At 40.1% G+C, this 25,486-nt stretch overlaps 1 protein-coding gene across 1 annotated transcript; it reads right to left on the bottom strand.

Annotated features, from left to right (window-relative positions):
* Positions 1 to 25,486, bottom strand: LOC131460009 (RNA polymerase II elongation factor ELL2-like). The gene is made up of 12 exons (XM_058630236.1): positions 25,212 to 25,486; positions 24,105 to 24,152; positions 13,318 to 13,445; positions 12,038 to 12,201; positions 9,506 to 9,762; positions 7,253 to 7,377; positions 6,313 to 6,418; positions 5,237 to 5,711; positions 4,610 to 4,661; positions 3,815 to 3,986; positions 3,650 to 3,694; positions 1 to 2,875 (listed from the first exon to the last, which is right to left on the bottom strand). The coding sequence occupies exons 1-12, from the start codon at positions 25,380 to 25,382 to the stop codon at positions 2,765 to 2,767; spliced, it is 1,854 nt and encodes a 617-aa protein (XP_058486219.1). The 5' UTR covers positions 25,383 to 25,486; the 3' UTR covers positions 1 to 2,764.

Genomic DNA, 25,486 nt, shown 5'->3' with positions numbered 1-25,486 from the left:
TCCCTTTGATGCTTTTATTCGTTTGAACTGTGCACAAAAAAGAGTAAAGTGTACATTTTTAAAATGCAGTTGGTGACTCTCCTTCAGCGGGTACACGGTACATAAACACAACTGCTGAGCAGGACGCAGCGGTGCATTGTGAAGGCTCAGCACCAGTCCAAAAAAACAACAACAACAACAACATTTTGTCGTCACTTGTGATAAAAGATTTGCACAGATAAATATATTTCATTTAGTGATTTTTTTTTAATTTATTTTTTTAAAGAAATGTTCTGCCCAGTGATTCTTCCATCAAAGTCAATAACCCACGTGTAATCATGGTTTTTTCCTTGAACACATTTCACACTTATGTCCATTTTTCCTCCCCGACTCATTTCCATAATTACCATAATTACCTGAAACTGATTGAGTGCTGTTACTTTCACAAAAACACGTTTTTATTTTTGTGCTTTGCAGAAAATCAATGAAGCCAGTCTCCCGATCAAACCATAATATGCTCGGGGGCGAGGAACGGGAGTCACGCGGATAAAGACCAGACCATGTGTGATGATTTAAAAACAGAGTACCATAAGGATTACAAATGCAAAACCCCCTAAGTAAGGTATTGCCACAACAGCAAAATCAAAGTGTATAATACATGATGAAATATTTTTGACTTTTAAAAGACAGACTTGACAGCTAACACTAATATAAGGCAGATAACAGACGCGTATGGATAAAAACTTCATGTTGATATTGGCAGTTTGAGTTGTTTTTTCCCCTCTAAATAAGTATAATCTTAAGGCTTCTATTTGTGTTATTCACTTTAACCCTTTGACACCGAGCGCATCGCCGGCGACACGTTTGGGCAAGCGCTCTTTGCATTACCGTAATTACGCGACGGTTTGTGCCATCAGAAACATTCCAATGGTTTCTGAAAGCTAACAACTTGCACTTCAAAGCCAGCCATGTGCTTATTACGGTCATTTCACTGACACAGTTTTATACTGTTCACATTTCAAAATTAAAATGCAAAATCCTACTCATGAACAACTACAATATTTTTTTCTCAATAAAACTCTAAAATCAAATTCTGTTTTTTGTTTTTCTTGACTTTAGACTGTTCATGCGCTCTCTTTAACATGCAGTTAATTGTAAATAACTGCCAGGCATTGAAAAAATGGGCAAAAGCACTTACTCAAAAGGACATTTTCTGGCGCTCTTATGTGCACAATAAGCAAAAAAGGCCAGGCGGACATTTTCAGGCTTAGGTGTTAAAGGGTTAAAGGGTGATCATTCAGTAAATTCAGTACAACAACGGCAACCGCGCGACATAGATTGAATAGAAATTTCATGAGCTTGTCCCCTTCCCTTTTAAAAAAAAAAAGGAAATAGTTTAGCGCAAAAAAACGACCTAAACGTGTGCTGGGCTACTATTTAAAATACCTAAGTACCACAACTGGCTTTAATGAAGCAAATACACATTTTTCTGTTGTGCTCCTATCTTTCTTTGCCATTTCAGAGGAACATGGAGTTAGAGGAAAAGCATATTATATTACCTGAGCCTTTCCTATACTATACACCACCTCTCCCACCTCCCCCTCCCCACGCCGCTTGGATATACAAACACTTTGATCTAACAAGATCTGACACTTCAAGCTGAGGAGACCAACAACACATGATAAAAGAGGAAGATGGCTGAAAATAAATACATCAGTAGTTCTAAAGGAAAGAGAGAATCACGCTCCTTTCCAGTGGGTTTTAAATACTTGGGGGAAAAAAATTAGACTTGGTGCCTGATTATTATTGAGGGAGAAGCAAATGGTCTCTCCTCGTAAAAGTTATTGCAACAGCCATGAAGGCCAAGCATTTTGGTAACTTCACCAATCATTTAAGAGAAATGTGTGTGGTGAATAAATACTTAAGATATACAGAAGTGCATTTGGGGATACAGGATATACATTATATGCAGGGCCGCGACAATTATTAATCAATTACTAAGTTGAGGTTTTTTTTTTTAAATAATTAAAACATTTGTGAGTTTCTTAGCCTCTTAAATGTGATTATTTTCTAGTTTCTTTGCTCCATTTGACAAAGAAGTCATTAAAACTGATTTGCATCATCATTTCCAGGTTTGGGAAACCAATCAACTTGATTTTTTTTTGACATTTTATAGACCAAACAAATACTCGATGAATGGAGGAAAATGATTCCATTCATGACAAAAGCCAAGCAGATGAATCCACATAAACAGTGGCGCACCCTCACCGGCTGTACTGCAAAAATATCTTCATGTAATGCTTCATTTTTTAATCTACTTGTGAAATATGTCAGTTTCTTCACGAAGTAAGAGAAACTGCATTAGAGACAATTTTTTTTTGTTAAAATAATGTTGAAATTCATTCTCCCTGCTTCAATCACACAAGTCAACTTTGATATGAGCTTTTATGAGTTTTAAGTAGAAGCAAAGTGTTTCGTCGAAAGCACAGAAAATCATTTAAACGTATCCATTATTTTGCCCATATTTCCATTAAAATGACTGAGACCGCCAAAAAACTATTATTAGGGAACAACGGTGTCATCATATGCACTGATGCACAAATCTTCTAATCCCAAGATTTGTCTCTTTGTTGGACTTGAAAACATGTAAAACAAAAATGATTCCTTTAATGAAGAGCAGTCTTAAGAAATACCAGAGTGAAATCTACCACATAATTAGCGCCCGCAGTATCTTGTCGTCCACGGTCTCTGCAAACGGGTTCCTGGAGTCAACAGAGGGCCGATGCTATGATGAAGTCTGGGAAATGTCATAGTCTATGATGAGCTGTTTGATGTAGGACAGTTTCTCGTGGAGATACTCGCAACGTTTCTTCTCTTCCCGGTAGCCGGGGAACTTCTGTGGAGACGAGAGGGAGCACTTTGAGAAAAAAGGGGGTTTTACAATGTGTGATTTGTTGGCCCAATGGTGTGAAATAGCCAAAGGGCAAACTGCAGAATAATTGCATTGAACCCCTTAAATCTGTTCGGCATGTTCATTATGAGTTAACAGCTATTTTGTTCTTGGAAAATTTCTGTTGCATTTAAACTATTTTAATTCCACAGGTTTGAAACAAAAACTAAATCATCTCATTGCTATTGCTAACTATAATTATATTTATACATACTACAACTATAATTCACATTTATGAAGGTGAGAGGTGGAAAAAAAAAAAGGTTTATTTATTGAAATGTATGCTTAATTTAACTGAATTTAGTACCACTGTGCAAATATTAGGAGACGTTTAATTGAGATCTCCACTCTTCATTAAGTCCCCCCTTTATAAAAAATTAAATAACTAGACAACAAGATGCAAATCTGCCATTATGTTTTCTTTATGTATTATGCAAGGATGTCCCAGCCTCTCTACATAATCACTGCTCACAGATCTATTTTCATCTTCTCACTTGAACGTCACGACGGTTTTTCATTATCACAGTTTGCTGTAACCGTCACATCATCCCAGCCCAATAAAAAACAATATACAGTATATGGACACCCAAAAAAAATGTTCATACACAAATGAACTCTATCCATAAGGAAGCATCTGAATTAAAATGAATGTTTTCACTTGATCACGACAAAAGTTCCATACTGTAAAACGGAAAATGGAAACGACAGTTGCAGACTCACCTTCCGATACTTCTTGTACTTTTCTAGTATTTGTTCTTCCATTATCTACATAGGAGAAAGGAAAACAAAAAATGAATCAGATGTAAAAAAATCATACCCGTGCATTGTTCCTGTGTTTGTATGTGGTCAAAACACAGATGAGCGGAGTTGTAGCTGCATCTGTACCTTATGGTCTTGTGTGCCTGGGGACAGGCACTTGATCTTGGACCCCAGCTGGACAAACATGTGTGTTATGGTGGCGATCCGGGAGTGGAGGTCTTTGTACTCGTCATACTCTGCGCAGAAATCTTCCTGGTACCGCTTACGTTGCTCCACACTCGCGATGGGGCCGTAGGTGCTACACAGAGTCAAACGAGGGAAACACTTTTATAGTTAGTCAAATAAAGTCTAACATACTAACTCCTTGAAGTGTTTCCTAAAATTTACAAGTACAGTACCTCCTAACTCCCCTGACCTATTTTTGGATGCGGATAAACTCCTGTTCTTTTGATCTCATTTTGATTTATTTACTTATTCATTCTTTTATTTATCTTTTTCATTAGTTTCCACACATTTTGTTTTATTTTAATGATTATTATTTACTTATTTAATTTATTTAACTTTCTCCTATGTAGGTATGTGCGTGTGTGCGTGCGTGTGTTGTTTGTCCTAGTCCTGACCTGAAGTGGGTGGGTAGATGACGATGGTTCAAGAGCAGCTCACTGTTTTACACCACTGATTGTATTCTTTTTTTTTTGCATTTTGTAAAGTTGGAAAAAAAAGAAGTACCTCCTTTAGACACCAGATGGCACCATAAGGCCACAATATTATGCACCTTTCACATAGGCTTCCCTTTAGCTATAATAACTCCAAGTTGTGATAACCGAACAGCATTTATGCAGTTGAATGTCCCATCATTTAAGCAAGCTCGGTAACAGTAAACAACAGAATAAAAGGATTTTAAATCATGTTTACACTCACAGAACATAATCTGGCTTCTCCTCAGAGGCGACTGTATTTGTGATTTCAGTATCTGTAAAAAGAAACATCAGGACAACTGAAAATAACCTTCATTTGACATGAAACAACCGTACATTAGGGTTTTGTCACCGTCTGACACATGAGCGATATGGGGTTGTTTTTCCAAATGGTCACAGTATGAGTTTGTGTCTGAGCTTGTGGGTATCAGGAGACACTTTAGCTTAGCGACCCAAAGCATTGCATGAGCTGTTGTTGAGTCAATCAGCCACATAACACGCTGAGCACTCAAGAGAGCGAGCTTAAGGGAGCAAAACACAGACATGCTCATGAGATAATACTGTATAAATGCACCTGTGTGCGGTGAGACGCGCTCACTCACACACAAACTCACACACATCGACCACTGGTCGTGTGGTTTACTTATGACCGTGAGTCGCAAACACTTCACACACTTGATAATAACAACAAAAAGGTGACCACTACAGTATGAGAGCATATTTAAACCCAGCATTTAATCTAAAATTAGGTTGACAATAAACCCCCCCCACTCCTTTATCAGTGTTGTTTTCAGCTGTAGTCACTTTTGGAGATCAGTAAGAACAAGACTCGATGCTAAAAAGGTCTTACCGTCTAGTTTGTCCTGTGTCTGCTTCAGATCAGGACTTTTCTCCAACCAGTCACTGCGCTTGTTGTCTTTTAACCTCTCCCGCTCCTTGTCTTTGTGCTTTTTAGGTTTTTTCTTTTTGTGATGGCTGTTGGAGAACGGCTGCTGAGTGCAGGCAGTGTCGTCCTGCGGTGGCTGAAAATTGGGTTCCTGATCCCGGCTCTCTGAGACAGGTGTGTCAGAGGTGCGCGACAGTTTGTGCACTACAGGAAAGTCACTGTTGTCACCCGGTGAGGCATTCTGGTTACCAGCATGGTTGGCTGTCCTATGGAACTCAGTCTTTGTGTGGAAGCTGTGGTTGAGGGTAGGAGTCGCATTGTCGTGTGATTTACCGTTTGAGAGTCCATTTACAGCGGGTTGCTGTTGCAACCTCTGCTCCACAAGTTTTTGCCTCTTAACGGCAAGCCTCTCCAGCGAGTCAAAAGGCACAGGGCGTTTCTAGGAGAGGACGAAAAAAGACAGACACCAGTGTTTGTCACTCTTGTTGTGGATTCCAATTTCCAAATTGACCCACACAAGCAAACTGCAGAGTGGCCTGTCAGTCTGATGTGACACGCACCATTCACTGCTTCACATCACTCACCACCACACAGTAAACACCAGTATCCCACAAAAAACAATAAGCCAAACCCAAGGAGGCAACGACAAATGTCTGATGTGTAATAATAACACCTTTTCTATAAATACACACACCTGCCACTTTATTAGATATACGATACACGTTATTAGTGCAAATAATGCATTTAGACATATGGACATGGCCAAGACAACCTGCTGAAGTTCAACCCGAGCATGAGAATGGGGAAGAAATGTGATTTAAGAGACTTTGAACGTGGCATGTTTATTGGTGCCAGACAGGCTGGTCTGAGTATTTTCATCTCTGAAGCCAGAACGTGTCAAACCAGATGGGCTACAGCAGCAGACAACCACACCGGTTATTAGGTGTCCTGGTATCTAATAAAGTGGCCAGTAAGTGTATATACTTATTTCCACAAACATGTGCAAAAAACAGGTTAATAAAAACAATATGGTCATTTACCACTGCAGGATTTTTCAGCGTGTTGAGATGTGGTGTTGTATCTTCTGTGGATTTAAGTATTGATAAGTTTGCTTGAAGACTTCTTGACTGGTTGCTAATCTGTTTCCTGTTTAACAGAGAAAGAAAATGGTAATCTGACAGCGACACAAAAACATATGAGGAATATGAAACACTCCTATTCAACTGGTGTCACTGCAGAGTCGTGTGGATTCGCAGGGGAAACTAATAAAGCTGTGCATGGAAATGAAACAGAGTCTGTGTGAAGCAGGTACAGACAAGTTTTGTCTGCGAGTCTTGATAATGCATGAGGAGTGTGGGAATGAGCGAGGAAGACGTGGAGGAGGAGGAGGAAGAGACAACATAAAAAGCTGGGAACCACTGTACTGCCCACAGCTGTGAGCAGTACAATCGCACTACTCATTAAAAAAAGAAAATGATGTTGTGTCCTTTTAGTGCTTCATGTGATTTGAGGGTCACTGCAGGTCCTGAATATGTGCTTGGCATATTAGAAAGTAAAAACAAACGTATTGAAACATGCTGCTGTTGGCTGTAACAGTTTCCACCAATCAGTACACTCTGATTCATTATGGTACATGGGACAATTATCTGTGTTTTGAGTGTCAACAGTTGGCATGCTACCACCATGCTAAGGGTGGAGCTACTTACACTGCGGTCTGTTGATTGCACGACAGAGATTCATCACTCCTGCGCAACAACGGTAATGGAACAGGAAAAAGGCATCCTATTCAAATACACCACGTATTATGACGTGGTCTATTTGAATGTTAGTGATCCAGCTATTGCCATCCAGCTTACACCACCAACCCAGGCCAGGTCAGGTTTGACTGTTCCAAAGGTGAACTGAACTGTACTGTACTGCTTGGTGGACACACAAGCTGTTAGAGATGATGTTCCTACATGATGCATGCCTCTGACCCACCTGGCCTGCAGCCTGCTGATCAGCTGCCTCTCCTCCTCACTGTAGCCTGGCCAGTCCCTCTGCACATATCTGTAGAAGTCGTCCCTCAGCACATAGCTGCTGTCTTTGGGATTCACCTTCGCCACCTATAACACAAAACAAAATGTTAATCTCAATTAAAGTAAAGGCGTTGATTTCTGGCTTAAATCTGCAGTAGTTAGGATTGCTGGAAAAATTGTTAAAAATAGTTACATAGTAATAGTACATTTAGAAAGCTGAAGACATGATGCCTCCAGCCACTGGCTGTCACCAGGCATGGACGTGTTAAAAATAAGTACAACATTACAGTGATAAGAATTATGTATACATTCCCTAACATTAATACTGTCACTAACTACCAACTGGGATGTTAAAGTGGCCCATCCAAATGACTGAAAAGCAAAACTCTTTTCCCTCTGGTGAGTGATCTTTCTAACAGCTACTCTAACCTCCTCTATAATCTCAGACGGCCTTTCACGGAGGACAAGTATCTTTGTGAGCGTCCTAACCCAGTGTGAACAAAACCTCTACAGAGACAATTACAGCCTTGACCTAATTACACACAAACACACACAAATCAACAAGCACAAGGATAAGTAAACACACACACAGACCAATGATGATGGCACAAATGCACTCATTCAGGGAATTACTCAAAAATGTATACAGTGCCGTCATGTAAACATCAGATCACATTTAAAGCACAGCTGGCCTCTGGTTTCTTTCAGCACATAATTACATGTTTGCTGGATGAATGAACTGTGGGTCTCCACTTCTCAGATCCCGATTCTCACACACTGTAACACAGTTTTTAGAGGAAAATTGTTTACAACAGTCAGTACACTGCTGCCAGGGTTCTCACTCGGACCCAAACTTTGGAAACACATCAACCCCACACTGAAACATCTGCACTGACTCCCTGTTAAATTCTGGATCATCTTCAAGCTTCTCATACTCTGCTACAAGTCTCTCCATTCACTTGCTACCCATTATCTTCCCGACCTCCTCCATGTGCACCGACCCTCAAGGCTTTCAGTGTTGCTGCTCCAACCCTTTGGAACTCACTCCCGGTTTTTGTTGGTGTTTTTGTTCTGGTTTGTCTTTTTTCCTTGTACAGCGACCTTGGGTTTTGAGTAAGGCGTTTTAGAAATCACAGTTATTATCATTACTATTATTATTATTATTATTATTATTATTATTATTATTATTATTATTATTATTATTATTATCATCATCATCATTATTATTATTATTATTATCATTATTGTTATTGATTAAATGTGGTGTGAAGCACCACTATGTTAAATTTCTTTATATCCCCTCTAATGAAAACAATTTTAACAGTACTAAATTCAGTTTACTGTGTGTCAATACCTGGTGTTAACACTGTTCTTAATATACTCATCTGGGGTTTCAACCATTAGACAGACCACTCAAAGTGCTTTACACTACAGTTTTTGACATTCGCCCATTCACACAGCTCTCTCTATTTGCAGGACTTTTTTTTTTTAAACACACATTTATCATCAGTACCCATCGGCATGTAGACTAGTGGAGCCAAACTCTAACCCTCTGTTTGGAAGACAACGAGTTCTACCACTTCCATACACATTTGGCAGCAAGCACATGTACACAGGGCATTTAAGCATACTGCAACAATTTGCACTATTGATTTCATTACAAATTTGCTGTATCTATACTAATTCTGAGGGCCACATGGTTGGTGAAGTGGTTAGCACTCTTGCCTTTGCAACAAGAAGCAAAACATGCAATATTAGGTCAATTTGACACTTTCTGTGAGAGAGAGAGTGAATGGTTGTTTGTCTCTATGTGTGTCCCTGCGATGGACTGGCCATCTGTCCAGGGTGTCCCCCGCCTATCGCCCTATGGATAAACTAATTATGCCGTTTTATAGATTTTTGATCGAAAGTCACACAACACAAAAACAACACACACAATGTGCATTTATAGACATGAATATGTGTCGACATCGATGCACAAACCAAGTGATAAGGCACGATAATGTCACTCATTGGTTTATGAACTGACATTGTCAAGGATCACGTTTTAGGGCTTTGTCAACTATTTGACTCTAAATGGGACCATAATTTACAAAATTGATGCTGTGCTGTTTAGAATATGATTGAGAACATAAACCAACGTTTTACCAACTTTATAAATCAGGTGGGAAGTTGGCTCATATGATGATTCACACCCACACATGTGCATACACACCTCGTCCAGTATTGTACCCAGCTCAGCCTTGTCTTTGGGGCCCACTCTCACTCTTTCCAGCCATAGCAGCAGCTCTGGTTTCCTGTAAGGTTTCAGAGCCAGCAGGTGGATAATGTGTTCCCTCAGGGGTTTCAGGGTTGGTGGGGCCGATCCACCGTTCCTCCTGTTGTTGCTTGACTGCTTGTCTGATGCAGGAGGAGGAGGAGGAGGAGTAGGAGGAGGAGGAGCCGACCATTTGTGGAACTTGACACATTTACCTGAACACAGAAAAGGAACAGGATTTACAGTGAGTAAATCATCACTAATGATTTGATAGCACTGCTAAAAACTCTACACCATATCAATTGTTTTGCTTTGTTTTGTTTTGTTTTGTTTTATCTTATTATTTTAATATGGGTGTATTATTGTGGTAATACCATCTTATTTTTAATACAATTTCCAGCTTGGTAATAATATTGTTGATAGTGTGATAACACTGAGGTAATATTACAGTAATACCATTTTTTTTTTTTTAAAGTAATGTCCAGGCACTAGCTTGACAATGAGAAGTTCTGTAGGCTAACATCAGTGTAATACCCTCACATTAAATGTTGGAATCAGACTTAGTAATTACCATATTATATAATTTTGAAATCCATCCTCCCTCGTGTCCCACACACTTAAACTGCACTGTAATTTTCTTCAAAAAAAAAAAAAAAGAAAAACAATTCTTCAAAAAGATTACATTCTCAGCAAGTCATGAGAAATGTAATATATCAGACCTTTAGAGAAACATTTGGTCCACAGCTGCAAGTAAAATGTGCCATTGAGCTTCTTAAAACTTTAAGTGTTTCATATTTTCAAAAAGCAGATCAGACAAAAGCCGGGGTGTGACAGACAACTAAGAGTATTTCAAATTCTTTCCATTGCCCTCACCTGTTGAACTCCTGCACATGCGTCTCTAAAAACTAAACTATCCCAACAGCTGAATGACTTCAGTGCAAACATGATATTTTACAATAACCTTTATTTCTGAATCGCATGCGCTTGGTAGCCCGCAGCTATTTGTATTCAGATGTTGTCACCACCCAGCTGATCACTGGTTACAGTGTTGCTGTAGACAGATGAGGCATGTCAGAGAAGTGAAAGCTATCTCCCTGCACTAATCCCATCCCATTACAGGTTAATCTGAGGTTTGAAGGTCAGAGAGGGGTGGCAGAACAAGCAAAGAAGGCTTTCCTTTCATCCACAGAAATATGCCCTGCCAAGAGATATTAACTCTGCAACCAGCCATTTATCATGATGCGAAATACTCAGAATTATGTAATAATTATGGATTATGTCTTGTCAGATGTATGTGCAGTAGGTTTTGGCATGACTGGTAATGTGCAGTGTGTTCGTAAGTACCTCCCGAGGCTGAAAGGAAAATTTAGAGTGCAGTTATTAAAGGTTTCCCTCTGGGCCTATATGTTGAAAAGACATTTTCACCTCAAGACTTGATGTTACACAACCCACAAAGTCTAAATTTGGTTTGAGCAGCCAAGTGTTTCAGCTTCTCTGGGGCTCCAGCAGTGACATGGACATTTAGAATTAGGTCAAGAAACAATATTGCCTAACTGAGGCAACAGCTCAAGAAAATAAATAGATATATTCTCATATGATTAATATAATGTAGTGTATCCTTGATAATCATAAACACAACAAGTTTTACATTTTCACCTGGTTTTACTTGTTTTGGAGCTCTTGGAACACCTCGCAGCAATTTGTTTGTTTTTATTGTTATTTCTTTGGCTGTAAGAACATCATATTAAATATCTGCCAAGCTACTGACCCTTATAACAACATAATGACAATTAAAGGTCCAGTGTATAACATTTGTGAGGATTTGCTGGCAGGAATTGTTAATGCTACCCAGAAGTATTTTTGTTTAAGTGTATAATCGTTTTAAACTAAAAATAGTAATATTTTTTTTTAATAGCTATGTTTCTACAGCAGTCCAAACTTAAAAAAAGAGCCAGCGCATGTGTTTTGTGTTTTTAAAGCTTACTACGCAAACAAGGTAGAAAAAGGGAGAGTTGACCTGAGAAGTACTCTGTTATAATCTGCAGTCTCACCATTAGATGTAACTGACACACTGACCTTTCAAAGGTAGATTATGCTGATTGTGATCAGGACCAACATTCATCATTTTCACAGGCAGATGTGACAGAAATTAGACTTTAAAAAGATGACCAAATTTGAAAAAAAGCAACAACATAAAATTCAATCTAGTGGATTTTCGTTCCGTGTTTGGGTTTTATAAGCAAAATATAACCATCACATCTGGTTCACAGTTCACAGCCAAAACAGAAGGATATCTGGTTTTCTGCTTTTGCTGTATTTTTCAAACAAGGCAAATGTTCCCATTACTTTAATTGATGTTATTATATTTCTATTTTTGTTTTTTATGTGCCATCAGTTTATCCAGATCTACTTAGCTGACCGAATTCCAAGCTTAAAGCAGTTTTTCAGATGCATCGTTCTCTGATCGTGTGCTTTTTGCTCCATGCTTACTTGGATGTGTGGCTCCAGGTTTGATCTCAATGGCAGAACGGCTCCAGCTGTCCTTCTCCACCTGAGACATCCTCTCGCGGGTCACCTGGTACGAGTCCTCCGTGGCACAGACGGTGATCTTGTCCTGGATGATGCCTTGACCTTCCAGCTTCTCACGGCCGTCGCTACAAGACAAAAAACACAGTCACTGAAAAGCTGAGCTTTCTGCTGCTTGTATAGTAAACACTATAAACACTTGAGCAGCATAAAGTGACAGACAGGTCAATGGTAACTGTACTAGATATAGACTTGTAGTACACTAGATGTGGGAAAGTCAGGATTAGCTGGTGTGCAGACATGAGAAAAACAAGGATCATCTTGAACATTAATGCTGTAAATGAACTGATTACTTGCTGTGTGGTGTTGCAAGTGCAAGTGGCTAGCAGTTTTGCCTCACAGCAACAAAGTTACAGGTTTGTATCCTGGTGTGGAGTTTGCACATTCTCCTTGTGTGAGAGTGGGTTCTCTCCTGGCTGTCACTGTCTCATATTTTTATGCAAGTGTCTCTTTTCTTGTCATTATTAAATGTACTTTTACTTGTACAGATGTGTTGTAAATATCAAATCCCCAATCACCAATAAAGGATCTAAATAAAGCAGGGATTTGCTGTGTTTCAGATATAATATTTTTCCTTTTCCCGTTTTTTTTTTTTTAAATTTTATACTTGACCACTGATAATTTCCCCACCTTATCCTCTAAATATCTAAACAAACATGGGGCAGAGAGAAACGTTGCCCCTGCACTGCACAATTATGTTGCTGTTGGCTGCAGTGGCTGAGTTTCAGTTCAGACCACAGTTAGCTGCCTGGCAGCAGGACGCAGCAATGGAGCGTAATCCGCACTTTCCAAGCATCGTATCCAAGCACAGCACCCCATAAACAAGGTATCATATACAGTAGTCTCCGTAATTAGAGGGTCAGCCCAGAAATATATAGGAAATTACAATTGCCCCATCCTGTTTAGAACCGTTTCCCACGATGCCTTCAGGGACACGGGAACAGACAGAGCGAAGGAAACAAAAAAAATGGTGCTGACCACCACCACACCACAATGAAAAGGACAACAAACTTAAACTTTTATTTCATTCAGTTTTTCCCATAATTCTTTGCTGATATATGTGGGAAAAAATGTGTTTTCTGTGGAGCTTAAAAACACTAGAGTGGAAAACAAATTATGGAAGCAAAATAAAGATGTGCAGTGATTTGAAAATGAACAGGTTTCACTTGATCACCATTTCATACCTTGAGACATACTGATGGATGCAGTCGAAGCTGGCTTGAGGTTGATCTTTGCTGTCACTGGATAAGTAGAAGGAGAAGATCCGAAGAGCAGACAGCGACTCTGGAGTGGGAGCCGGGATCTTAATGTACTATGAAGGGAAATGGAAGAAAGTCAGATTTTATTCGAAAGAACAAACTGATTACCTTGTATGTTTTATCTAATCACACTTTTGCTTGTGTATAGACATAAACGCAGGCATTCAACACTCCCTGTGTGCACATACACGTGTGTTAAAAGAACAGTGATACTGTGTTTCACTACCATGGTGTCTGACAGCTGCTTTAACTTGCCAATAATTTTGAGTTCATGCATTTTTTTTTTTTTATCTTTCAGAATGTCGACCTTTGGTGAGGGAAAACAATTATCTACTCAGCAGAATTTTGGAGACAAACCGATGCCAAATATGTTGTGGCCAAGAACGCAGAGTTGTCCAATGTCAAGGTTTTTGCAATCAGCATAAATCAATGAAGGTTTTTTCTTTTCATACAACTCACAAGGCCAGATAATAGCAAAAGCAACCAGCTGCTGCAGGCGTAAAGTATTTAAAAGAACAAACAACATGCTGACAATTAAGAAAGGTCTGTTGAGGACCATTATACTTTTATATATATATATTTGCAACCATTTATTTATCATTGGAAACTCATAAAAATGTCACAGGCATTAAAGTAAGATAGACGCTTAACCATTTGTGTTTGCCGTCAAATATATCATTATAATTCATAATAAAATGTATAATTTTAATTTGATTCAATTTGACTTTCTTGCAAAATAAGGGTTTGACAAATATTTATGAAATATTTGTTTTGTATTCTAACAAGTGCTGTCTGTCCCTGGGTGCTCTTTGTTCTCACAGAATCTCAATACAGTCTTATGTATATGAATGAATGCAAAGGTAAAAGCACACGGTGAGACAGACAGACAGACAGACAGACAGAGAGACAGACAGAGGATCTAGAGTGCTACTTTGTGCCAATCTGTAACTTTAAATAAATCTCCTTGGGTAAACAGTGTTTTTATGAGTCCGCTCCACTGAGGCCTCCATGACATCTCATGGCAGACTCAGTGGAGCGCAGCTGAGCCAAGGCTGCAACCTCCAGGGCAGAAAAATGCGCACACGAACACACACACACACACACACACACACACACACATAATAACAGATCAGGATCAGAAAAAAAAAAAAGAAGCCAGGATCTAGACTGATTTAACCACTGAAAAAGATGTAATTGCACCTCCATTCTGCAATACTTCACTGGTGCATGCATTTAGTTTTATGAGAAATTTACAACACCACACTTTGAAGTGCACTTTTCTGAGCCGTTGGTGCTACATAAAAGACAGTGCAGAGAGAATGTGAATGTCACAGTGCAGAACTAGTCATTGACTAACTGCTTTTCTTGCTGCAATAATTGGGTCATTTACTGGTAAATTGATAAATCAATGAGCAAATGACAAATATCTTTGTCCCCACACGGCACTAAACTACACACAATCTTTGTAGCTCTGGAGCTTTGTGCGATGTTTGACCCGTTCTTCTTATTGTTATTAGAGCATCACAAAATGCTTCAAACTTGAGTTGAGGCCAAACATAGCTTAAAAGAAAAGGATGAGTGAAAGTATGTTTTGTGCCAATATCAACAGCTGTTTCATTTTGAAAAGGACATTTACAAATACCTGCAAGATAATCTGAGCACTTAAGGTTAAGGTTTGTCAGTACTTTGTGGTTTTTAATAAATATATGACACTAAAAGACATTCAGCAGGGATGTTTTGACCAACCCAGACATCTGTTCTGTTTGGTTCTGTTCTCTTATCAGCCTGCTGCATCCCGTACGTCATTTAAACCTAGACTCTATTCAACGGAGCTTCCATAGCACTTCAAGAGTCACAGCAGCTTGCAGGCAGCTGCACAGGTGGGTCTCCTCCATTCCTAACATGACTTACATTTCATGGATCCTGTTCTGGATTATGTAATAGTTACCTGAGCGCAGCCCTTCAGTGATACATTCACAAAGCTTTCACTGGATGTTTGTATGAGTTGTACTCACATTAAAAAGCACAAGATGGTGCACTTAGTCATATTCCTTAACTAAACAGTAATAAAGTTGGAAGGCTTTTTCATTTTAACAACAGCTGCAGCAATGCAAACATACAGTACTGTGCAGAAGTCTTAGGCCACCATTAGATTTTTTGTTTTAGCAATGCTATAATGACAATAGAGGACAATTATTTCTATTTCACTTTACTGGAACACATCCAGAAAATATGTATGCAGTTTTTTGTTGTTAAAAAAACAAAAAAAAACATCCTCTACAGGTGTCAAGTATGTTTATCTGCTGTAAAAAACGTCTATTATGCCAGGTTTATTCAAGACATGCTTGAGCATTACATACACATGTTGCATGAGTCAAACTCTCGCTAATATATAAGACCAGCTTTAAGTCGCATCACTTCATTCCAAATTCATGTCAATGAATGTAAACACTTACAAATGTCTTAAAACAATCTCACTCCAATGACTGTGGAACTTTTCATTAGTTGTGGTTAAAAAAAACAAAAAAAAGTCGGAGTCGGAGCTCAATAACATATGAGGTCATGTGTTATGTGCAAACTGTGGTTTGAAATACCCGAAAGCCTACAAGAGAACAACAGAAAATTGATTAGAAACAAATTGTCATGATTGAGTTGTGTAAATGACGACATACCATGTGAATGGTGTTGTACAGTGGGAGACTTAAGAAAAATCTAAATAGAGAAAGCAGTCACCAATTTCCCAAAGCATCACTATTACCTACAACCCCAGAAAATGTAATCAAAATCTGTCTTTTACTTTTCGAGTTATGCTGCGATGAGACAGACAGACAAAACTATGAGGGGATGATCATTGCTCGCAGCTCTGAACACGCATAACAAAACAAAACAAAAACCAGGCTTCAGCAGGGGTTTGGCATCCTTTTGGCTACTGAGCCAAGCAGAATTTATAATTTCACTTGCTGCTCTTTAAAAAAAAAATATTTTTTACATTTAAATGTTAATTCTTTGAACTGAAAAGCCTTCAAGTTCACACTTCTCTTATGATGTGGATGATTGCAAGAGCTGCAAATGTAATGGACAAATTCAATGAATTAAACGTCAGTGTTATTCTCACTGAGGCAACATGATACAAACCCGATGAAACTCAGCCAGAGAACTTCCTTCAGAGCAGCAATAATAAATAATTTACTAATGTGTTCAGGGGTTGGTGCCGTGTGCCTTTACAGGGCTGCAGCTGTTACGAATGCACCGACATGCAGAGCATCCAGGAGCACTCGCTGGCATTCATCCAGGGATTTTGGTTTGTATGACCCCAGCGGGCAGATTTCTTGACCCCTACTGTGCAAATTACAACAAGCACTGAAGTTCCCAGCCACTGGGGCCCACACTAAAGCCTGGTGCATCCTCCTGAGAAGCACACATGACAATTCAACCCCTGAACGTTGCTCATACAAAAGGACTTGGCACTTCAAGTACTCAACTGACCATGAATAATGAAATATTTATCGTCTTTCTTTAAAGGTAAACGTTCAGGCAATCTGTGGGTTTCTCTTGATCTTAGCAATTGTTGAATGAAGCAGCAATAAAACAACAAAACAATTATCCATAAAGTTAGCAAAGTGGTTGAAAGAGAAAACATTTGTTGACATGGGTTTATGTGTAAGAACATGTTAAAGTGAAAGTTGCCCTACATTTTCAAGTGACTTGTGCTGTGGGAAATGCTCAATGACCCCAGAGTTCAAACTTGAACCCAACAAGTGCTTCAACATATAATTCATTCCTTCAATGCAAACGGTGGCCCCCCTTTTTACTGAGTGACTTCACACATTCACTTCCAGACGATTCAGTCTCATCCCTGAGCCTCAGGTCTGTCTCACTCACACCAAACATTCCACTTTTCCTTTCTAGGTAATGCAGCTAAGACAGTCTCTGGTTTTATAATAATCTCTCCATTGTTTCACCAAAAAGCAAATATGAAGCGTTCCCTGGCTCTCTACCCTCCGTCTCCATCATCAATCTCTCTTGGAGGTGTTACAGTTGGCTTGTCGCTCCACCTGCTTTCCTCGTCAATGCACTTTTTGTTTCAACTCAGTTTTTCGCCTTTTTACTCCATTTGTCTGACAAAAACCTATATTTCTATATTATTTTATTCAACTAACTTAAAGTCGAACTAAATTCATAGGTATAATTATTTTTTCCAGATTTAAAATTTTAATATATCTATAAAGTGTCAGTGTCGGTCAGGCTGGAGCTCAGCCATGCTCTTTTTGGAGCTGGTTTTCAACATATCCCCTCGGGTTGGGGATGCTGGAATGAATACAGTATCTTTTCCACATATTTACAGTCTTATAAACAAATGATTTTGTCTGCAGCCAAGCTGGGATGAGAACCCTCCGTCACCATGACCACACTGCTGCTGTTGGATATTTTTATTTTTTATTTTTAGCTTCTTTTTTCTTCACAGTGAGTGAATAAAGTGACTTATCGCACCTTCTGTCCAACATGCAATGTGTTCAATGCAGTACAGCTCACACTATCACAGAGGCAGACTGCTGCCCCCAAGTTTGTCCCCCAATAATACTTTAATTTTAACATTTGGTCTATTAATCCCCTAATTCACCACTTTTGTCCCCCAGCCTTTATAATATTAGCTGTCAACATACTGTATTTAAGGGAAAGCAGCAGCAACAGCACTTCGACATTTAATGGGATATCACTTGCAGTTCCCCAAGCTCCTTTTAAGCTGAATGACACTACGAAATGGTCTTTCATTAATGTCATAATTCTAACCTCTTAACTGTGCACATTGTTTAAGGTCCAATGTGTACATTTTGGTGATTTGGCAGAAATTGAAGATAAAATAATGTTTAATACGTATGTTTTTACATAAGCCCACAATGGACAAACTAAACATCTTTTGAATTTTGATACAAACTGAAGGTCACATAGGTTCTCCATAAGTTTTTTCTTCCCTTATTTCCTCTGGCTTGGTTCATTCCATCTCTTTTTCTGTGACTGTATACATTGTAATGTAAACTTATTTGAACAAAGCTATACATTTAAAAAAAAAGTTTGTACACAGCACCCATGCTTTATGCGCTTAACTGTCTCCCTTTTTGGTTTTTGGTGTGTTTCTGTAACAGCATTACAGCGCCACATACAGGCCTTGCATATGTATTCAGAGTCATTTTGTGTGGATAAAGAAATCTTTTTTTATAAAACGTCAAAGAAAAAGATCGTACAGGTACGGTTCTGTTTCTGTGTGGATAAGGCCCAACTGTGCTCGATGCACATACTGCTGTCAAAAGGCCACACTACCCTACATCAGATTTAAAAATTCAGCCTGAAAACCACTTGAGAACTAAAAAAAAAAAAAAAAAGGTCCAGACTGTCAAGTATAACACATTAAAAGCCAAGTCTTTGTGTGGCAACACTCTCTCAATGAGCCACAGTTCACTCTCAACTGTCATAAATGTCCCCACATATCGAAACCTTGGGCCAGTAAAGGCAAATTTTCTTGGCTTTATCAAACTATAAAGTCGACAGAACAAAAGCTGTGAGAGACTGCTGTCAGTGCACAGGGCTTATGTTTCCTGCTAGCTTTTGGGTGAATGTGGGGTCTGGGTGTAGATCTCATGCAGCCTATTGTTTCCACATCCTCTACAGCCTGAGTAATGGCCTTCTGAAAACAGGCTGTCTTTTGTTCTGACCTCCTCAGCTCCAGAGTGGGATACCATGGCACTGCTTCCCCCTCTCTGGTAGATAGGAGGTGAGGGAGGAGGTGCAGTGGAAGGCGGAGGAGGGAGTGAAACCTGTCGCCACCACCAATGGCTGTTATCAGCAGGAGGCGAGTCACTCTGGGCTGGGTGATCATGCAAACTATATGTGTGTGTGTGTGTGTCTGTGTTAATCCAGTGTGAGCAGAAAGGGGCTCAGCTCCAGCTCCTCTCACCATGGTGTAATCAGCATTACAGTCTGAGGACTGAGACATAAGAACAGCCTAAGTCTAGCCCTCAACCAAAGATCTCCGCCATGAGGGCTCAAAGACTCCCACAGACAAGGGTTACAAAAACACATGTTCATACAGCCAGCCACCACCGTCATCCACACCACACTTGGTAAACACTGCTTCTCATCATCTCATCACAAACAAAAGAGTCCAATCGTTCCCAGGGCCACAAGTTGACACACGCCATTTAAGACAAGTCTCCTCCACAATGGAGGACACTGATACAAGACACAATGTGCATCTGTGTCTCTGGCACAGTGGAAGGGAAAAGGATGGGGGGCAGCAGAGATAGAGAAAACATTCAAAAGGGATAACCCAGAACAACAGACACATATATGTTTGAAATCATTTTTTAAAGATGAATTAAACACAATGATATATACACAACTTGGGTACTAGCAGATGAACAGGAAACTATAAACTAAACCCAGAAATTGGCCCTAAATATTCAGTATCCGTCAGACTCCTGTGGTTAGCCTCAGTTCCGCCAAGCGGTACAATGCAGTTCCGCTCCCCACGGTACGGTTTGGAGGGGTACACCCTGATCTGATTTGCGTGTGTGGGCCAGATACATTAATTACATAGCTATTTACGTAACTGGCGGCAGCTACGTAAATTAGCATAACGTCATACCAGCGCGACACAGTGTAGCTCGCCAATGAAAAAGAACATGATACAGGAAATAAAGAGCAACAATCAAGGACATCCAACATTCTGCGCTCTTTCTTCTTGACATGTGGCTGTTTATCACAAGAAGAAAAGTTTATTTTGAGAGAAGACTAAGCTGCAGGGAAGAAACTGTCACATGTAAGTGATGATTCTATGGTGACCCATCAATGGGCTGCAGTGTGTCCAGCTCCAACAAAAAGGTACCCCAATGATGGGGTGCTAAAAACTGGGAAGGTACAGATCAGATATTTTGGTACCCTTTATCAAATGACAGTGGAAACACTACTGCATGCAATACTGAACTGAACTGTGGTGGAAACTGGGCTTAATATTCAGTACCTGTCAAACTCCTGTGTTTGATGCACATGGTCCCACAATCTGTCAGTCAACACTCGGAGACGAGCAGTGTTTTCTCTGTAGCTGAGGTCCACATGCTGGAAGTGAGTGATTAATGTGGCTGCCTCAAGTGGTAGACGTATGTAATCAGGCCCGAGCCTATAATCACCCTCCACTCCTTTTCATTTGCAATTTCGCAGAGGAACCAAACTGCTGCCAGAGCTGCAAGCTGGCAGTGCTGGGGAAGAAGAGGCTGATTATGAAGCAGGATGATAGGAAGGGGTGCGGTGCCACAAGAATCCCCCGAGGTTTCCCTCTGCAGTGCCCACAAAGATACCTCTAGCAGTTGCCTCAGGGCCAAACAATCAACTTCAACAAATATGGGTCACTGTACCTGTCACAATCCACTCTTTTTACTCCCCCCTCCCATAGTATGTTTCTTTACATGCAGGGCCATGCGGTAATATGTGTGTGAGTGGGTGCGTACCCTTTTTATGCCTCATTAGCTTACTGTGTGGGTTTTCACTCGAGGGAATGAGATGGGACACGTTCCTCAGTGAGCCAAGATGTGCTCCAGATCTCCAAGCTTCTCAATTGAACAGAGAGCACATTTTTCCAGAGCTGCTGCAGCTGCTACTGCTGCTGGATCTCGCACCGCTACTTGTCTTCTCCTCACCCTCACATGTTTGTAAAATAAATGGGTAATCCTGCCGCACATTTGTGGATTTTAAGAAGAACTCGCAAGATAGTTCCAAAGAGGTATTCTGCCATTTAAAACGTCATAATACCTCAATTTCCTCTTTGTGTGTGCATAGACCAATTAACATGATCTGTGAGAACAGAGCACACATTTGTGTGCGAGACATACACAACGTTTACAGGATAAATACATTGAACAGATTATGGGAATACAGTGAAAGCTTTCACAGAGTGAGAAAGCGTGCACATGTTTAAGTTAATTATCTTACTTTTTGTTCACGTGTAGCACTGACCCTCCAAAGGTCACATTGGTCATATTAGCACACTATTCACCAACGTATACAAAAAGACAACAAACATGGTTGCTATAGTTTTTACAATGCAACTTCAAAGATGATTCACACATAAATTTAATGTGCATTTTAAAGCAAGTTATGTTTTAGATGAGCTGCATCTTTTCAAACATTCTTTTTTAAACCAGTTGATTCATATCATTGATAAGTATGTTAAAGCACCAACAGACAAGACAAGATTTTAATGTGCGCTCATGTTTAAGTAGTTAAATGTTATTGATGTGCGGTGTCTTTGTTCCATTAGCTCCACAGCTGGAAAGTTTTTGTCATGTAAGGCACAATCAAACCCTAAGTGCAGGTCGCAGCACACCTGCACTTACTGTAATGTGTCGGGCTAATAAAGCTCCATTCATTTTAGGTTGGCTAAACAGGGTGACAAACACACAGCCTACATTCCCACCGTTATTGTTATTCAAATCTGAGGAGAAAACACAATGAGCGAGGGCTCTGGGGATCTCGCCATAGACAGCGTAAACACACAGGCAGACAGAAACCTGAACTCAAACACACACACGCTTATAAAAAAAGCAATTGCAAAAAAAAAAAAAATACCCTCATCCCCTCGGTCTTTTGTACATGCAAGCAAACAAACACACACCACACACAGAGAGTCCTCAGGGGATCCACTCTGGTCTGGCTTAAGACTGCTACACAATAGAAACAGAGGGCAGGACAGGAAAAAGGAGGTGGGACATGAATAAATCATGTCTTTCGGCCACACAGGACACAACACACAAATAACATATAGAGAAACAACTTCTATACCAAAAAAGACATGAATGGTACGCCAAACCTAACTCCTCTCTCTCTATATGATTCAAATGCACACGCAAGCATGCACATACAGAAAAGTAGGACTTAAACGTGTAAATAGGATGGGAAATGAGCTTGCCAGTTGTTCACCTATGTAGAATAGCAAATTGTGCCAACAACAAACACACACAAACACATCCAAAAATAAAACACCTGTTCATGACTGTCTGAGTCATAGAGACGGGAAATATAAAACGCATACTGAAGTCATAATGATGTGACACACTGTAATAAAGAGCATTATAACTCCTATAATTACCTCTAAATGTTAATTTGGTTAATAACTCCAGTTCTTTGTATCATGTTTTGGGGAGTGGTGTTAAACTCCATGCAATCCCTCAGCCACAATGACAGTCAATCATCTCAGTACTTTGCGAGTTCCATGTCAGCAGAGAGTTGCACACATGTTGTGCTCATGCATTCACTCAAATAAGGGTTAGTCTGGAGTTCCATTCATGTGTACCTGATCTCAGACTCTATTCATTTCCAATATGTTGTCATTCCCGGAGAATGCATAATCGATTTAAACAGCAGCACGAGCATGTCTGCACAGGGGTCTGCAGAGACCATCACTGACATAGGTAAATGACAACATTTACAACCATGCAGTGTCTATTGTTGTCTGTGGACACGGAAAGCATGAACTGGCATGTGAAGGTTGACAGATGAACCGTCACTTTATCAAACTTTAGAAACTGACTCACTGTTCTTATACAGTCTTTGTTAAAAGTAAAGTATTACATCAGGTAAATCCTTTTGTGACAACACAGGCATTTCCATTCTTTTTCTACTGGTTAAAATAAAGCTTTATTTCACTTGAGCTCCCCACATCCCTTATTGTAGCTGAACGCAGGGTGGGAACAGATTCGATCTCACGTCATCACAGGAGACACATCCAGGACGCATTTAAATGCCACAATCACACTTGTAATAATTGCATGTTGTTAACACCTTGTTTTGCAGCAACAGTAGTTTGTCCAGTCATGTGGACTAAATCCAGCCATCATACTACGTCTCAGAACAAACTCAGCCCGTCAGCTTAAAGAGTGAGCTGCAAAGCCTTGGATTGGATTTGGAGCTTTTCTTCCAACTTAAAGCCATATATTCCTCGTGGAGGTAGAGGAGCCCCGAGTGTGTGCAGGAGACCGTATGAACACATAAACATCCTGCACTCATCAAAAAACCCCACCCACCAGGTTATTTAAATAATAAAGACAGACAGGAAGCCCACTATCACAGAAAAATCTCAATCACAGAAAAACTCTTTTCAGTTCAGTGCAAAGTGGACTGAACACACTCTCCAACATGATGCACATTAGAGTTTAATCCCGTTTTTTAAACATACAAGCCCCCTGACATTTATTATTGAAGTTTATTTCCCCAAATGAGAACAAGGTGCACACAGCTGATATGTGCCACTGACGTCTCCTCATTTGACTAACTCCTTTCACCACTGCTGACTCCATCTCTCTCATTGAGTGTGTGTGTGTGTGCATGCACATGTGTGTGCATGTCTTCCCTCCCTCCATTCCTCCTTTTCCCAGCACTGCTCACTGACATAACAAAGCCTCTCCACAGTCTCCAGCCTGACCCAGTAACCTCCATGTCTCTGATCAGCTGGAGACGACCAGCTATAAGCTCTGATGTGTGCAGTTTGTCCGCAGCAGCGTGGAGGGACACGTGACTCCCAGATTCGCTGTAGTTGTTGACCCCAGAAATTAAGTGGAGTACACCTTTACTGATATGTTGCATATCAAATGCTGTTTCTTGTATTTAAAACAAACCAAAGTGAGCACAACAATAACACACAAAAAAACATATTACAAACTTACCCCTTGGTTGCCTTTGAAACAAACTGATGGTTCATTTGGTAAAGATCCCTAAAAGGAGAAAAAAGGTATTTGTTGTGACTCTCTGTTCTGACATATTCAAGCATAGTGGTTCACAAATATTGTTAATTGCACACTTGCAGGACATCTGTGAAAGGTTCACAGATTTAATGCAATAAAAATGATGATTTACACTCAGCAGCCACTTTATTAGGTACTGTTCAACTGCTTGTTGAAGCAAAAATCTAATCAGACGGACATACTGCAGGGACTAAATCATTTAGACATGGTCACGACAACCTGCTAAAGTTCAAACTGAGCATCAGAAGGGGGAAGAAAGGTGATTTAAGGGACTTTGAACGTGGCATTGTTGGTTGGTGCCAGATGGGCTGGTCGGAGTATTTCAGGAATTGCTGATGTATGGTGATCACACATAACCATCTCCAGGGTTTATAGAGAATGGTCAGATAAAGAGAAGAGAATATCCAGTGAGTGGCAGGAGTGAAATAACAGAAGGGTAACCACTTTACGTTACAACCAGGGTATAAAGAAGACTCATCTCTTTTAGAGGCCTACATTCTTATTTTTCACAAAAGGCAACACACTGAAAACACACTTTTTAAGTTTGTAATACAAAAACGCCCTAGATAACTATGAAACAAATCATTCGAGGGACGATACATTATTCCAATGAGTACAATTATAGTGTAATCTATATGCATTTAAGGAAAACCAAACTAAGCTAACCAGTTTGCTGTTGCTGATGAACTCAGCTGGAGCTAATTAAGAGACAAACTAGTCTTACCTCGACTTATCGTTGAGATAAGAAGACTGTTGACAGCTGACACTAACTACGCTTTTCACCAAAATGTAGCCAACACACTGAAGGGGGTAACACTGTCACACAAGTTAGTTAATTATAAACTTGTTTTTGAGCTTCTCTCGTTTGCTCAGTCAAACAATAACACAGCGACACGGAGGACGTAACGTTGTCTTGCAAAAATGACAAACGTAAAAACCAACAAAGAGAGCAGCAGAAGTTTAAGAAGAAGCAGCAGAAGAAGAACTCAACTTTGACTGACACACACACACACACAGAGAGTGAAGTACCTTGAGGTTCTGATAAGCCTCCAGCGCCCTCAGTGCTGTGTCTGTGAGCTTCACATGGTACAAGGTCCTGCTGCAGCCGCTGCTGCCGCTGCTGCTGCTGCTGCTCGGGCCGCTCCTGCTGCTTTTTCCACAGCTCAGTCCATAACGCTGCTCCTGCCTCAGCGAAGCCATCGCTGCCCTTTTTCTCTCTGTCGTGCAATTAAAGCTGCTTTCCCCTCTCCATTCCACACACGCTCCGCGCGGTGACGTCACTGCGGGGGGCGGGGCCACAGAGA

This window comes from Solea solea, chromosome 5 (genome assembly GCF_958295425.1).
Source record: "Solea solea chromosome 5, fSolSol10.1, whole genome shotgun sequence".
NCBI classification, from domain to species: domain Eukaryota; kingdom Metazoa; phylum Chordata; class Actinopteri; order Pleuronectiformes; family Soleidae; genus Solea; species Solea solea.
Note: the sequence above shows the minus strand (reverse complement) of the source record. Positions and strands in the feature narration are given on the sequence as shown.

Excerpts from the sequence above, each read along its gene's own strand:
- LOC131460009 (XM_058630236.1), bottom strand. The coding sequence starts at position 25,382 with ATGGCTTCGCTGAGGCAGGAGCAGCGTTATGGACTGAGCTGTGGAAAA. Across the intron at positions 12,202-13,317 it reads ATCCATCAGTATGTCTCAAG|CGACGGCCGTGAGAAGCTGG; the intron begins GTATGAAATGGT and ends TTTGTCTTGTAG. Across the intron at positions 9,763-12,037 it reads ACCTGGAGCCACACATCCAA|GTAAATGTGTCAAGTTCCAC; the intron begins GTAAGCATGGAG and ends TTCTGTGTTCAG.